This window comes from Phyllobates terribilis, unplaced genomic scaffold (assembly GCF_046119375.1).
Source record: "Phyllobates terribilis strain yellow unplaced genomic scaffold, ASM4611937v1 Scaffold_9__5_contigs__length_417890890, whole genome shotgun sequence".
In the NCBI taxonomy this organism is placed as follows: Eukaryota; Metazoa; Chordata; class Amphibia; order Anura; family Dendrobatidae; genus Phyllobates; species Phyllobates terribilis.
In genome coordinates this window covers 371,733,841-371,751,090 of record NW_027362769.1, presented here as the reverse complement: position 1 = coordinate 371,751,090, position 17,250 = coordinate 371,733,841, and the positions used below count along the sequence as shown (strand labels likewise).

General features: G+C 42.4%; 1 protein-coding gene across 2 annotated transcripts in view; it reads left to right on the top strand.

Moving 5' to 3' along the window:
- The window catches only part of LOC141162312 (uncharacterized), an 84,156-nt gene extending 74,926 nt beyond the window's left edge, over positions 1 to 9,230 (top strand). The window contains exon 3 of one of the 2 annotated variants that reach the window (XM_073648290.1): positions 4,844 to 9,230. In XM_073648290.1, the coding sequence (XP_073504391.1) occupies positions 4,844 to 7,632 (2,789 nt within the window). In that variant the 3' untranslated portion in view covers positions 7,633 to 9,230. Of the gene's footprint in view, positions 1 to 4,840 lie in introns of both variants that reach the window. The other variant, XM_073648289.1, reaches the window with a different exon arrangement.
- Positions 9,231 to 17,250: the final 8,020 nt, after the last annotated feature.

Genomic DNA, 17,250 nt, shown 5'->3' with positions numbered 1-17,250 from the left:
TTGGGAGACCCTTGGCCTTGGGTTCCCTGACCCTCCACGTGGTATGCCTTCGGGGTGGATGTGGTGGGTGGCCGTGGCAGACGCTGCCCACGGCCTCCGGTCTCTGGCTAGGGTGTGCTTTTGCCCCCACCAGCTTGGGTTCCGGTACCCTGATGCCGACTCTTCACCCGGGGATTGAATTTGGGTTCTCAGAGTCCTCTCTTCTGTTTCCCCCTCTGGGTCTCTCTTGCTTTCTCCTCTCTCTCTCTCTGGGGCTGCTCTGCTCCTCTTCCTCTGACTTCTCTGCAAAGACTCACAGACTGACCCTGTTCTCTGATGGTGCCCACCTTATATACACCCTCTATGTGTGAGCTCAGGTGACCAGCACCCAATGAGCTCCTATCTTTACCCAGGCTGCTCCCCCTATCTGCCCCTACACTACTTGGGATGTTCCACCCCCCTCCCACTCCAGCCAGGAACAGACTCGGTCGTACCTGCACATTTCTAAGTGGGAGTACCGTCGGTCTGCTCCTCGGAAATGGGATGTGTGTAGTGCATGCAGCCTACCGAGCTCAGGTCCACACTCCATCCTTACCCGGGAGTGGAATATCACACCTCTGGTTTGAGGTGCAATACCCCTGTAGCAGCCGAATCCTCAGGGTGCTACACTAACAATTTTTAAAAATGTGGAGACTCCATGTTGGGTCTCCATCTGGTGGGTTGCCTGTAATGGAAGGGGTGTCAGAGCCCTATGTAAGGCAGCGCTAGTCATCATACTGGGGGATACTTTGCCAGGCGACTTTTGAGCTTGAAAACTTCTTGCTCTAGCTCAGCTACTCGCCTCTCAGCAGCCCATCTCTGAAGCTCTTCCTGCTTCAGCTGCTCCTTTAACAGTAGAGTTCTCTCAGACCTCTCTGTCTCCATGCGCCCACTCGGCTCTCAACAGCCAGTCTCTCAAGCTCCCCTTGCTTCAAATGGGCTTGTAGCGACTCCTTGAGCTCCTTGATCTCGGCTCCTACATCCACCGAATCACCCGAGCTCGTATTATTCGAGGAGGTATCTGTTTCATATCTCCCATCTCCAGTGGCCAACTCCTGGCCCTGGTCTGTGGCTTCTCCGAAAGACTCCTCCATCTGTTTCCGCTCAGCTTCCATCTTGCTGATTCTTTCTTTAAGGCACGTTTCTGCCCTCTGGAGATTATCACAGAACATCTGCAGCTCCTTCACTTGAGCTTCCAGACCTAGGGTCTTTTTGCGGAGATCACCATTTTCATCACGGGTGTCCTGCAGAGTGGTCTCAACCACTTGGCGCATGTGCTCTGCACCCGCCTTATCATCCTCTAGTTTTTCTTTAACCCTGAGGAGATCCTCATAGTCTCTTTTAATTTGTAGCAGTTCCCCACTGCGTTCACCATATTCCTTCTTGGATTCACACAGCTCCCGGTTGAACTGTTCGCGCAGTCTTCTAGGTTTTGTTCACGCCCAGAAACTTCATCCTGCAGCGCGTCCATGAGGGCAGACAGCTCTAACTGTACCAGAGAGAAGCGACCTTTCACCTCACACAACTCATCTTCACACTCTGCTTTGTCAATCTCCAATTGAAAAACCTCCTCCTTGATTTTGCGGCGGTCCTCCTCTATTTCGTAGAACGCTTCCTTCCATTGGTTGTTTCCCTCCAGGTCTCGCTGCCAGTTCCTCACAGCCTGGTATATTTTCTGCTGTTCAGACTCCAGGTTCAGCTGGTCTAAGGACACGTTCTCCAGGTTTTTCCTTAGTTGCTGCACGTCACTCTGACACTGCTGCCTGATAGGCTCCAGCTCTTGGCCATGACTGGCCGTCTCCTCTTTCAGGGCTGTCAGATCCTTCTGACTCAGTACTGTACCGGAGGTTGCTACTGGCAACGTCACCTCCTCTTCTGCCTCTAAAGGAGGATCCACACTTGAAACAAAAGCACACAGTACTAATTTTCTTTATTTTCACTTTCAGCAAAGACTACAGGAGCAACCTTTTTGTGGCCCTTGCGCCGTCGACGATGAGAGGGGGACTCTCTCCCCTCATCTAGCCCCTCCTGACTGAACTCTCATTCTACTTTTATAGTGGCACCGTCAGTTGTGGGGTCTGCGTCACTCCCTATGGTGTCGTGGACCAACAAGTCACCTCCCACCTTGACGTCACCCCCTTCTACTGGAGCTACTCCATTATCAACGGTCACATTGTCATTTTTAGGCGGTACCAACCCACCACCAGTACATTTTTTTTGATTTTCTATACTCCACGCTGTTTTGAACAACCGCCCCTTTTTAGACTCCACCCCCTTTTTAACAACCACACCGGTAGGGGAATTTTTACAAGAAAAATCAACAACAGCTCTTACCACCTCCCCGGGCACTCTGGGACAACAATGGCGCCCCCGGAGAGTTCACAGAATTGTCCACTGCCGCCATTCTATACGGTGCCCACCGCTCCTGCAGTTCCTGCACCATGTTCCACAGACATTGCTTAAATACCTGCTGTGAGTTCTGTTGCTGTTTCTCAAATGCCTGTTGCTGTTTCTCAAATGCCTGCTGCTGCGACTCCATCAGGCATTTCAATCGCTCAACAGCTTCAGACTCATCTGCTGCTCCCTTCACAGCCATCTTTATCTGCTCCTGCATTTCCTCAGGACACTCTATTTTTCTGCAGGACGTTAGCAGCCGCTCATCTAACCCCTTCTCCATTCCGTCTGGAGATACTGCGCCAGTCATGGCCATCTCGGTACACTACTCACACACACCGCTCTCCCCAGAAAATTTTCATGGCCCCACCGAGCCACAGCAAACCAGGTTTGAGTGCGACGACAATTTTCGTAACCCCTGCCGAGTTACAGCAAGATGCTTTAATCTTCGTGACCCCGCCGAGTCACAGCAAGATGCTTTAATCTTTGTGACCCCGCCGAGTCACAGCAAAACCGGGTTTGAGTGCGATGACAATCTTCGCAACCCCACCGAGTTGCAGCCAGATGCTTTAATCTTCGTGACCCCGCCGAGTTGCAGCCAGATGCTTTAATCTTCGTGACCCCGCCGAGCCACAGCAAGATGCTTGCATCCACACTCGTCGTTACCTCTAGCAACAAGGCTGCGTTGCCCCTAGCAACCGGGCTGCAGCTGCCCCTAATAACCGGGCTGCAATTGCCCGCATTCTCGAACCACATGTAAGGCAGCGCTAGTCATCATACTGGGGGATACTCGCTGCACCGGGTCAATTAAAGCACACATGCAATGTCTTTCCGGTTTTTCACAATGCAGCAGTTTATTATTTATCATAAACCGCTTATCACACTTATAACGTCCATGAGCCTTTCCAGTGGCAGCTATGCCCACTTGGCTTCAGTTACAGCCTTCAGCAAAGTAACTATAACAATGTCCATATAACGTACCGCTTTTACCTTTTGCCGGGTCTTAACCTTTTCGTTCTGCCACCGCTGTGGCTTTTAGGCTTCCCAGGTGAGGGTCTCCAGCCCTCGTACCTTCGAAGGCTACTGGTATGTCTTCACACTTAACATCCAGCTTCTGCCTTTCAGGACTCTTGTCTTTCCAGTCTCTGCCCTCCAAGGCTACTGGCATCGCTTATACCTAAGGATCCAGCCTCGACCTTTCAGGCTTCACCAGGCTTCACACTAACGGTGTCCCACACGGGAACAGGCCTCACGCCTTACACCCCCTGTCTCAAGACTACCATGGTTTATATATCCTGTAGTACACACACACACAGGACCTGTGCTGATGTCACAGTCATGTGATCAGACATTCTGTGTGCATAGGACCTGTGCTATGTCACAGTCATGTGACCAGTCACCTGAGGGGGAGGTACATGGTCAGCCAAAACACATCCTGGACCATTACCATAATGCCCAAGTCGCTGTATTACACCTATTATACTATTTCTACTCTGAGGAAATTGATGCCACTTTAGTGGTGTCTGCCCCTAATTTTTATAAATGTTTGGACTCCAAGTTGGGTCTCCTTCATGTGTGTTGCCTGTAGGAGTAGGGCTCCCAGACCGGTAGGCTTGCACTTACTTTCAGTCAACTACCTGTGTTACTATCCTTAAATTTTTCTAACAATAATAGTCAAATAAGCTGATATTTGTGCCACCTGAGTGTTTTTGAGCAGAAAAGCAGTTTAAGCTGTTGCATGAGGTATCAGGGCTCCCAGCACAGCGGGCCTACACCAATTCCTCACCAACCTCTTCTTAAATTGAACTTCACTTGAAAGCTGTAAATGCTGGCCCAGACCGTGATACCTCATGTATGGCCCATGCATGACTGCTGCTGTGCCATTACAAAATTTCTACTCTGGGTCAATTTATACCACTTTTCCTGGTGTCTGCCCCATATCTGAGCTGTTTTGCCAGCTTTTGAGACCCCCCGAAGGTGTTGTCTATGCGTTTGGTTTTGCCTCCTATTGAATTCAGTGGCGCTTGGACACGTTCGTCGAAACGTTTGACGAATTAATCGACGAACATCGGAACGTTATAATATAATTTTTTATATTATTGCAGAACATTTTCTATTTATACAAGGGATGTGAAAATTTTAATGCTCATATAAAATATGCTATCAATGACAAATGTTTTATTTGCTAACATCTGATGTTTGCACTTGGCAATGATCTGGAATGAACATTAGTAAAATTGATTCTTTGTGCAATCATCACATCATGTAAAAGACAATTTATTAAGTTATTAACAGAACATTGTTGCATACCTTACAATTTTTATGGAATTTTATACTTTTACTTTTTAGTACATTTTTAATTTTCATATTTGGATGAATATAATTTTTACGTTTATTTTGTTCAAAAATACATCTGTATTATTCTTAGCAGATGATTGGACCAGCAGCTTTGGAGGACATCTGCTATCTCTAGATTTTAAAGCAGAGGATTGTAGCATCACACAAGATGCATCTGAAGAGCATGGCAGTATCTCAGATATACCCTCAGCCCTTCATATCAAAAAACTATCATCTGATCCGTTTAAAGTACTATCTTATAATTCATCACAGACTTTTAAGCAAAATAAAAGTCACAGAAGTGTGGAAAATAAAAGAGGGCCCATAAGGAATAAGACATTTTCATGCTCAGAATGTGAGAAATGTTTTACAGATAAAGGGAATCTTGCTACGCATAGGAAAATTCACACAGGAGTGAAGCCATTTTCTTGCTCAGAATGTGGGAAATCTTTTGTTAAGAAAGCAAATCTTGTTGTACATGAGAGAATACACTCTGGAGAGAAGCCATTTTCATGTTCCGATTGTGGGAAATGTTTTAGAGATCAATCACAAATTATTAGACATAAGAAAATTCACACAGGAGTGAAGCCATATTCATGTTTGGAATGTGGGAAATGTTTTACTAATAAATCTTATCTTATTATACATGAGAGAATTCACACAGGAGAGAAGCCATTCTCCTGCTCGGTATGTGGGAAACGTTTTACAGATAAATCAGTTCTTGTTATACATCAGAGAAATCACACAGGAGAGAAGCCATTTTCATGTTCAGAATGTGGGAAATGTTTTACTATGAAATCACAACTTGTTAGACATCAGAAAATTCACACAGGAGAGAAGTCATTTTCATGTTCAGAATGTGGGAAATGTTTTACATATAAATCAAATCTTGTTAGACATGAGGGAATTCACACAGGAGTTTCATGCTCAGAATGTGGGAAATGTTTTACTATGAAATCACAACTTGTTAGACATCAGAAAATTCACACAGGAGAGAAGCCATTTTCATGTTCAGAATGTGGGAAATGTTTTACATATAAATCAACTCTTGTTATACATGAGAGAATTCACACAGGAGAGAAGCCATTTTCATGTTCAGAATGTGGGAAATGTTTTACATATAAATCAACTCTTGTTATACATGAGAGAATTCACATCGGAGAGAAGCCATTCTCATGCTTAGAATGTGGAAAGTATTTTAATTTCAAATGTCATCTTGAAATACATGAGAGAATTCACACAGGAGTGAGGCCATTTTCATGTTCAGAATATGGGAAATGTTTTACTAAGAAATCTCATCTTGTTGGACATGAGAGATCCCACACTGAAAAGAAGCCATTTTCATGTTCAGAAAGCAGGAAATGTTTTGCTAAAAAAATGGCTCTTGTTAGACACGAGATAACTCACAAAGGAAAGAAGACATTTGCTTGTTCCGAATGTGGAAAGTGTTTTAATTTCAAATGTCATCTTGAAATACATGAGAGAATTCACACAGGAGTGAGTCCATTTTCATGCTCAGAATGTGGGAAATGTTTTACTAAGAAATTTCATCTTGTTGTACATGAGAGAATTCACACTGGAGAGAAGCCATTTTCATGTTCAGAATGTGGAAAATCTTTTGCATATAAATCAGTTCTTGTTGCACATCAGGGAAATCACGCAGTAGAGAAGCCATTTTCATGTTCAAAATGTGGAAAAAAAAGTACTTTAAAATCAGCTCTTCTTAGACATGAGATAATTCACACCGTAGAGAAGCCATTTTCATGCTCAGAATGTGGGAAATGTTTTAATAAGAAATCTCATCTTGTTATACATGAGAGAATTCACACAGGAGAGAAGCCATATTCATGCTCAGAATGTGGGAAATGTTTTAATAAGAAATCTCATCTTGTTATACATGAGAAAATTCACACAGGAGAGAAGCCATTTTCATGCTCAGAATGTGGGAAATGTTTTACATATAAATCAATTCTTTTTGCACATCAGAGAATTCACACAGGAGAGAAGCCATTTTCATGTTCAGAATGTGGGAAATGTTTTACTAAGAAATCTTATCTTATTGTACATGAGAGAATTCACACAGGAGTGAAGCCATTTTCATGCTCAGAATGTGGGAAATGTTTTACAGATAAATCATCTCTTGTTACACATGAGAGAATTCACAGAGGAGAGAAGCCATTTTCATGTTCAGAATGTGGGAAATGTTTTATTAAGAAATCTTATCTTATTATACATAAGAGAATTCACGCAGGAGAGAAACCATTTTCATGCTTAGAATGTGGAAAATATTTTTCTATGAAACGTAATCTTATTATACATGAGAGAATTCACACAGGAGAGAAGCCATTTTCATGTTTAGAATGTGGGAAATGTTTTTCTCAGAAAATAAATCTTGTTGTACATGAGAGATGTCACACTGGAGAGAAGCCATTTTCATGTTCAGAATGTGGGAAATGTTTTACAGAGAAATCAACTCTTGTTGCACATCTGAGATGTCACACGGGAGAGAAGCCATTTTCATGTTCAGAATGTGGGAAATGTTTTACAGAGAAATCAACTCTTGTTGCACATCTGAGATGTCACACGGGAGAGAAGCCATTTTCATGTTCAGAATGTGGGAAATGTTTTACTAAGAAATCACAACTGGTAAGACATGAGATAATTCACACAGGAGAGAAGCCATTTTCATGTTCAGAATGTGGGAAAAGTTTTTCTTACAAATCAGTTCTTGTTAAACATGAGAGCATTCACACCAGAGAGAAGCCATTTTCATGTTCAGAATGTGGGAAATGTTTTAGTAACAAACCATATCTTGTTAGCCATCAGAGAACTCACAGTCGGAAGAAGCCATTTTCACCCCTTAGTGACCAAGCACAAATATGACATGTATCACTTTATTTGGTACAAACTATGTTTTCAACATATTCCAGTTATCTCAGAATGTTTTTTTTCTGACACATTGTACTTTGTTATTAATAAATGTAAAGATAAAACAGATACCAAACATACGTGTTAGGACCAAAGTAAATACAAATAATAAAAAATATTTCTTATTAAACAGATTAAAAGGACAAGTATATAGCCAACATAACAGAGACAGAGATACATAGTGGATGAACAACAAGGGAAAACTCCCCCAATAGTCAAGGGGCAACATACAATGATGTACAATCACAGCAAATACCAATCTCTGTACAAATGATATATGTGCATGCATGTGTATAATATGATAGGTAGGTAAAAAAAAATTAATTCAGATATATAGATAATTCACATTCATGTGACATAAGAAATAGGTAAAAAAGATTAATTCAAGCACAAAGATAATATCATATCATTGATTGGAGTGCCAACAAAGATAACTCCCCAGAAATATCACATAAAGTGAAAATAGTTCATACAGCAGTATGAATAGACATGATGAGAGTCACCCACAAAACACCCGACGTGGACATGATGAGAGTCACCCACAAAACACCCGACGTGCGTTTCACCAATGCTTTGTCATCGGTGGCTGGTGGGGATATTAGGCTGAGTATACAAAGGATAAGTGGCCAATTAGGGATAGGTCAATCAGAAAGTATGACATGACAGTCACACGAGTTTTATAGTCATTTTTGAAAATTTTAGCGATTTTTTTTTTTTTATAAAAGTGATGTTTTATGGTAATTATATGATGTGGTGCCAAAGAAGGTGAATTGATCACATGACCGGACCCAAATACTGAGTTATGGCGCAGAAACAACTGAAATACGCATACGCGTCTCAGAGTCAACAGGATTGGTCAGTACGGCGGTCATGTGACCATCACATCATTTTGGGCTGTATGTACCAAATGGCAAAGGAGGGGCTGGTAAGAGGCAGAGAGTTTATGGGAGCATATGAAAGTGGACAGCAAATACAGATGAGAAGAAAGAGAAAAAAGAAACAGAAAAGAGAAAAAGAATGCATGTGTCATGTAGAAGGAAAATGATAACACCAAAATAAATGGAAAATGATGCAAACAATTAATTATGTATATAAAGCACAAATAGAAAAAAAAGACAAGTACATATATATAATACTGTCTGCAATATAAGAATCACTTAGAGTATGTGAAAGAAATACATTTATTTGAAATATATGTGCATATATAAAAATACATGAATAAAAATAATGTGAAAGACAGATGACGTGAAGGAGTGTTATTTTGTGCATAAATAATGAGTAATAAAAGTGCATAGATACGTGTACATGTAATTTATTTGAGTGTATGTTTATACAAACAGGTGTACATAAAGGTAAGGATGTGAGTGCAAAAATGTGTGCAGAGGAAAAAAATTAGAGGGTAAAACATAAACAATAAAAACATAATGCAAAAAAAAAATTATAGAAATAAAAAAAATCAATAATACACAAAAATTAAGAATGCAATAAATACAATTAATGAAGAAAAAATATTTGAAAATAAAAATGGACAAAAGAAGGTATATAAATATGTGTGCCACGGGAGGAAAGTGGCAGAGTGCCAATAATTTTATGCTCAACGTTAAACTAATGAAGAGGAAGAATGGAGGGGGGAGGGGGGATATTATAAATGGGGAGGAGGGAAAGGGAAAAAGGATGAGGGGGAAGGAAATATGGGAGTGGTGTGTAGGACAAATTAAAAATACACAAATAAAAAAATGTGAAATACTAAATATGACAAAACGTAACAGTGCAAAGGAGAAGAAGAAAAGAAAAGGTGGTGGTGGGAAATACCAAGAGGGAAATATACTGTCACGATTCTGCCTATCCGCGTGTCTGGAAGCAGTAACAGGTAAGCCGTCCAATATAGGGCAGGGGCTTACTCCATGTGTCTGCTACTCGAGTCATTACCTAGCTAATTAGCTGGCTCCAATTAGTGCCATTTCTAGTTTAGCTCCAGTGGCGTGTGCTTGCTCTGTACTGTGCTCCTGTATTTGATCTTTGATGCCCACTTGAAAGTATCTGAGTGAACGTATCTTTGAGTGAATATAATTCCTCAAAAACAAAGTGAGTGGTGTCTCTTGATTTCATGAGTGTAGTTTTCCTGCTGAACATTGCTTCCGGTCCTTGAAGGTGTGATAACTTGTGAGCTGTGCTAAAGTCAGAGGTGCCTGCAGTACTTTACTCTCATCAAGACTTTGGAATCTTATCTCATGAGTTACTAAAGAAAATAAAGGGGTGACTGTAGATGGAACTGTATTTTCTTGGTAATTTTCTAGAGAAGAGTCATTAAAAGGCAACTGTTTGTGTTGAAGGATATCTCTTTGCAGTCTGCAAGAGCCAGTATAACAGTGTAATCAGATTTATTATCCAAAAGAGTGTCCAACATCTTAGAGCCATTAATATGTCGTGACCTTCTGGGTATGCTTCAAGCTCGGGAAAGTTACCTAATATCTGCTCTTTCAGTCTATTTGAGTGAATATTGGCTTTCATTTCTCCAAGTCGTTCCAATCTTCTGTTATAAAAATGCTTCAATTCAGTGAGTTTAAAAACTATAGTCCAATCTTCACTCGCTAAACTTGATTCAATAAAGGCCATGAGCTCTTATCTTATGTATTCCTGTCTGCCAATCAAACTAGGAATAAGAACTTTGCAACTTTGCATTTCTCTTGTATAAGCTAGTGAGGCACTAAGCAAGATATACAGCATCCATAGCAATCATGTCCCCTCGAGTCAACTTTGCTATAAGAGCATCCTCCTTCAGGTTAGCAGCACACATCCTTACTTGACTGTCAACTTTAAAAGTTGTGACTCGTGAAAGAGGCTTCATCCTCATCTCGGTACTGTCATTATTACAAAAACAGCATACTTTTTCCTTTGTGGTTTGGCTACATGGGAATCCGCGAGTGCAACGACTTGTTGAAGGCTGACTATCAACATCCACTTCTAACTGGTTTGAACTGTCTCCTTCTGATGAACAAACCAAGTTATTTCTCTTCTCCCAACGTTGGGTTGTGCGATCAACCTGCCATTGATTGTAATGCAAGTTACATTTTCTGTGAAACTTTGCTTTTTTTCTTTAAGAGTTTCTTTTAAGCCACTACCATCATCCAATCTTTGCAGTGATCCAATTTCTGAAGGAAGACTCTCTACAGCTTGAAGATCTAAAAGATTCATCTCAACAGACTCAGATCATACCCAGCTGCCGCATCCTGTGTTTCCCACTCAGAAGGACAAGAGAGTTTCTCACTGTTCATTGTCTGGCAAAAGATGCACTGCTTGCAGTTTGTTTCATAGTCACGGGATGAGCACTTCAACCAACTTAAATCTTCTTTTCATCTTGAAAGCCCTGTGAATTCTTAAGGGGAATCTGTCACCACTTTGGAGTTATCAGACCTCTACTATGGCCATACAGGGTATAGAAAAGTAAATCTATACATACCTGTATGGCCCATAGTAGAGGTTTGATTGCAGAGAAATCTGTTTTTATAAACTCCGTTTTTCATAGGCTTGGCGTCCGGGGGACGCCAAGAAATCCCCGCCTATGTGCTTATTATTCCCCCAAATCCCCACCTATATGCTTAATTATCATATTTCCCCCCTCTCCTGCACGTCACAGAGCCCTGTGACATGCACTGTGCTCCCTGATTTACCGGGCATGCGCAAAGCGTCGCTCACATAGAGCGCGCTTTGCTTCATCTCGGCCCCGTCTCTCCGTGCACTGCGCCGCAGGGTTCTATTGCACAGGCACCGGGGAGTTACTGTCACTTCCCGGCGCCTGCGCAATAGAACCATGCAGCGCAGTGCTCAGGAAGACGGGGTCGGGATAAAGCAAAGCGCGCTCTATGTGAACGGCACTTTGCGCATGCCCGGCACAAGAGGGAGCAAAGGGCACGTCACAGGGCCCTGTGACGTGCAGGGGAGGGGGGGGATATGATAATTAATCAAATAGGCAGGGATTTGGGGGAATAATAAACACATAGGTGGGGATTTCTTGGAGTCCCCCGGAAGCCAAGCCTGTGAAAAACGGAGTTTATAAAAACAGATTTCTCTGCAATCAGACCTCTACTATGGGCCATCTAGATATGTATAGATTTACTTTTCTATACCCTGTATGCCCATAGTAGAGGTCTGATAACTCCAAAGTGGTGACAGATTCCTTTTAAATACTTGATATATCAAAGTTTAGGAACATGTCACAATCTGGAAAAGAAGGATTCATTTTAGTATAAACTTTTAAATAAATCAGAAAACAATCAACAGTTTAAAGGTCATTCAAAAACAGCATTAAAATATTATATGGCAATCTGTGAGAAAAACACTGAGTTTAGGGAAAAAAAAGTACAATGTAAAAAAAATTTCAGTTTGAAGAGATCTTTGCAATAAAAAATCGGTTCATCCGTTCAAAAGCAACGGGTAAAAAAATCGCATTCTGCCGCCATTTTCCAATATGACCACTCAGAGTGGGTTTCAGTGATGCCTACAATGCTCAAAATCATCAGTCCCCTTCAAAGAGCATGCATGCAAAGTTTTTTACTTTTACCCCAAAAATGCACAATTCCTTACAACAGCCTACGAACTATAAGATTGCTTTATGTTGAAGGGGATGGAGAGTTTTCATCTGGGTTTCAAGAGATTATCACCTTACTTCACAATTCTCATCAGGTAAGGTGGATTCTCTAAGCCCCTGGTGGGCACACGGGCAATGGGTGTCATTATAGCAAACAGGTGTTGCAGCATAGTGGATGGGATTTCTAGAAATCTTATGTCCACTATGCGTGCATTTGAGGCTGTGGATCACTCGCGGACACTGACGTCTTTCAGGACCGCAGCATATCAAATTCTTTTACGGAGTCGCTAGTCTCTGCAACATAAATTTGACCACTAGAAAGTATTGAATGCGATAAATCTGGAAGGTTCAGTAAACACATGTGGATGTACCAGCGTTCAATAAAACGCAGCGTTTTGGATGCAGCAAAAACATGCCGTGTTCAAAGCACTGCTACGTCCGGATCGTTAGCACATACAGTACAGACCAAAAGTTTGGACACACCTTCTCATTTAAAGATTTTCTGTATTTTCATGACTATGAAAATTGTACATTCACACTGAAGGCATCAAAACTATGAATTAACACATGTGGAATTATATACTTAACAAAAAGTGTGAAACAACTGAAAATATGTCTTATATTCTAAGTTCTTCAAAGTAGCCACCTTTTGCTTTGATGACTGCTTTGCAAACTCTTGGCATTCTCTTTATGAGCTTCAAGAGGTAGTCACCGGAAATGGTCTTCCAACAATCTTAAAGGAGTTCCCAGAGATGCTTAGCACTTGTTGGCCCTTTTGCCTTCACTCTGCGGTCCAGCTCACCCCAAACCATCTCGATTGGATTCAAGTCTGGTGACTGTGGAGGCCAGGTCATCTAGCGTAGCACCCCATCACTCTCTTTATTGGTCACATAGCCCTTACACAGCCTGGAGGTGTGTTTGGGGTCATTGTCCTGTTGAAAAATAAATGATGGTCCAACTAAACGCAAACCGGATGGAATAGCATGCCGCTGCAAGATGCTGTGGTAGCCATGCTGGTTCAGTATGCCTTCAATTTTGAATAAATCCCCAAGTATCACCAGCAAAGCACCCCCACACCATCATACCTCCTCCTCCATGCTTCACGGTGGGAACCAGGCATGTAGAGTCCATCCGTTCACCTTTTCTGCGTCACACAAAGACACGGTGGTTGGAACCAAAGATCTCAAATTTGGACTCATCAGACCAAAGCACAGCTTTCCACTGGTCTAATGTCCATTCCTTGTGTTCTTTAGCCCAAACAAGTCTCTTCTGCTTGTTGCCTGTCCTTAGCAGTGGTTTTCTAGCAGCTATTTTACCATGAAGACCTGCTGCACAAAGTCTCCTCTTAACAGTTGTTGAAGAGATGTGTCTGCTGCTAGAACTCTGTGTGGCATTGACCTGGTCTCTAATCTGAGCTGCTGTTAACCTGCAATTTCTGAGGCTGGTGACTCGGATAAACTTATCCTCAGAAGCAGAGGTGACTCTTGGTCTTCCTTTCCTGGGGCGGTCCTCATGTGAGCCAGTTTCTTTGTAGAGCTTGATGGTTTTTGCAACTGCACTTGGGGACACTTTCAAAGTTTGCCCTATTTTTCACACTGACTGACCTTCATTTCTTAAAGTAATGATGGCCACTCGTTTTTCTTTACTTAGCTGCTTTTTTCTTGCCATAATACAAATTCTAACAGTCTATTCAGTAGGACTATCAGCTGTGTATCCACCAGACTTCTGCACAACACAACTGATGGTCCCAACCCCATTTATAAGGCAAGAAATCCCACTTATTAAACCTGACAGGGCACACCTGTGAAGTGAAAACCATTTCTGGTGACTACCTCTTGAAGCTCATCAAGAGAATGGCAAGAGTGTGCAAAGCAGTCATCAAAGCAAAATGTGGCTACTTTGAAGAACCTAGAATATAAGACATATTTTCAGTTGTTTCACACTTTTTTATTAAGCATATAATTCCACATGTGTTAATTCATAGTTTTGATGCCTTCAGTGTGAATGTACAATTTTCATACTAATGAAAATACAGAAAAATCTTTAAATGAGAAGGTGTGTCCAAACTTTTGGTCTGTACTGTAGTCTAATTTTTTTTTTTAAAAATGGAGTGGGCTCCCGCCTCATTTTTATACCCAGCAGAGGGAAAGCTGACCGCTGGGAGCTGATATTAGTAGCCGGGGAAGGGGCCATTAGCCAATAATGTTCCCTGGCTATTGATAACAGCCCACAGCTGTTTGCTTAGCCTTTACTGACTAGATTACAGGAGGACCCAGAAAAAAATTGACATAGGATCCTCCTATAAAATCTAACCAGAAAAGGCTAAACAGACACCTGCGGGCTGATATTAATAGCCAGGCAAGGGGCCATTGATACTAGCCCCCTCCTCGGCTAATAATATCACCCCTCAGCAGTCCCAGAAATGGCGCATCCATAACATGCACAAAATCTGGCACTTAGCCTCCGCTCTTCCCACTGCCCTGTAGGGGTGGTGAGTGGGGTAATGGGGTTCATCTCAGCCCTGCATTGGCCGCTGACATGAAGCCCAGGTTAGTAATAGAGAGGTGTCTATAAGACGCCCCCTTTACTAACGGTGTAGTAAAATTTTCAATGCTTTTTCAATAAAAGACACCGCCAGAATAAAGTATTTTATTGAAATAAAATTACACACGGTTTTAATATTTTTTTTTTACATGCCCAGTCCCCGAATCCCTCGATCTTCTGTAAAAAACAAAAATAAAAAACAACCATATCCTTCACCTGTCCGCCGTCACGATGTAATCCAGATTTTCCCACGGCGATCCAGGTCACTTCTACAGCAGCCACAGCAATCACTGATGTGACTGCTATAGAAGACAGCACTGTACACTGTGTAATCACTCCTGTCAGTGTACATTGCTCTGCTGCAGGAGTGAGGTCGCTTGAGTTCATCAGCTGAAGATCAGCTGATCAGTCCCGGTGAACTCAGCATCAGTGGTATGTGGGAACATTCTCACGAATGTTCCCACGCAGCACCGGTGCCGTAAAGTGAGGTCCTGAGCTCATCAGCTGATTTCCAGCTGTGAACTCGCGTGACCTCAGCCGGCACCGCAGCGATGTACACTGATGGGAACGAGTGCCCTCCCGTCAGTGTATTGCCGGCCGCAGAGGGACCAGGACATCGGGGGACATCGCGAGGACACCGGGGGATGCCAGACAGATGAGGATAGGTGTTTTTTTTTCACTCCCCATGCACACATCGGCTCGGCTGAGGAGACAACTGCTTCCCTCAGCTGCGCCGCTCTCGCTGTTATCAGCCGGAGCGGCGGTTGGATGATGGGAGAAGTAGTCTTCTCCAGCTGACCCGGGTACCAACCTATGTGCGTTTTTGCAGCGTATTTGACCCATTGACTAGTCAAATACGCAGCAACCAACCACAGCAAATCCTCAAATATATTTATACCTGCGGGTTTGCTGCAGTTCAATTAAAGTTGATGGGTGGGAAACACTGCAGAAACGCTACATAGAATGGACAAGCTGTATTTAAACGCAATGACAATCCTGAGCAGAAAATTCGGCATCATGTGCACAGGAAATCAGGATTGTCATTGCATTAGCTGGCAGACAGATTACATAGAGTTTTTGATGCATTGCCGCGCTGAAAAAACGCAGCAAAAACGCATAAAAAATGCACAGTGTGCACTTAACCTTAGAAGCACTGAAGTATTAATATCATGTCACAGGTCTTTGTGAGCCTTACATAAGTCCAGATACTCACAAGGGATCCTCCAGGCCATCTGCAAAGCCTGACGTGGAGCACAACTGAGTCTAGAGGATTAAAGTGAGAGAAGCAAAGCACGGATCCGGGAGAGGTACATAACAGGAAGAGTATCATGTGAAATTTGAAGGGAAAGCCAAACTACTTGAGGGATATTGTTGGGGTGAGGTGTGACAGTTAAAAAGAATGGCTAAGCACATAGTGTTGAGCAGCAGCGTGTAATAACGCTGAGGGTTCATTGGGGTTTGTGAGGAACAACACAAATAATACAAAAGATGAGTATAAGGGAATTAGGGGTTTTAGTGTTAATTTTGATTGGATAATTAAACAAAAGAACAATTGACCTAACTTGCAATTTCACAACATGGATGGTAATTATCTATTACAAGTAAGATTATTTAGTAGAGTTAAGCAAAAGTCTATTAGTTTTGTTTGTCATAGATTGGAAAGAAGGAGGAGAAAAAGAAAGGGGCAGAGGGAGAAACAACTTGTTTATGTCAAAAGACAAACATACCTATAGTCAAGTGAATAAATGATGGTTAGTAATATTGCTGGTTTGGAGTGGTTTTCTATTATGTTCCGGGATTCAGATGGTTGAGCTTAAAGGATGATGTGTCCAGCGATCGCTTTAATGGTTGAACTTGGAAGGCAAAGTAGCTCGTAAACTTCTTACAGTCTCTGGGAGACATAGTCTAGAACATGCATCTCAAACTCCGGCCCGTGGGCCAAATCTGACCTGCAAGGTGGTTATATTTGGCCCACGACATCAGAACCACCACCCCTATGTGGGGCCATTATTCTGTATGGAGGACTATGTGGGGCCCATTATTCTGTATGGAGGACTATCTGAGGCCCATTATACTGTATGGAGGACTATGTGAGGTCCATTATACTGTATGGAGGACTATGTGGGACCCATAATTCTGTATGGAGGACTATGTAGGACCCATAATTCTGTATGGAGGACTATGTGGGGCCCATTATACTGTATGGAAGACTATGCGGGGCCCATTATTCTGTATGGAGGACTATGTAAGGCCCATTATACTGTATGGAGGACTATGTGGGACCCATAATTATGCATGGAGGATTATGTGGGACCCATTATTCTGTATGGAAGACTATGTGGGGCCCATTATACTGTATACTGGTTGGCCCGCGACTTTGTCCAAGTTTTTCATTTTGGCCCTCATTTTGTGTGTTTGAGTTTGACATGCCTGGTCTAGAA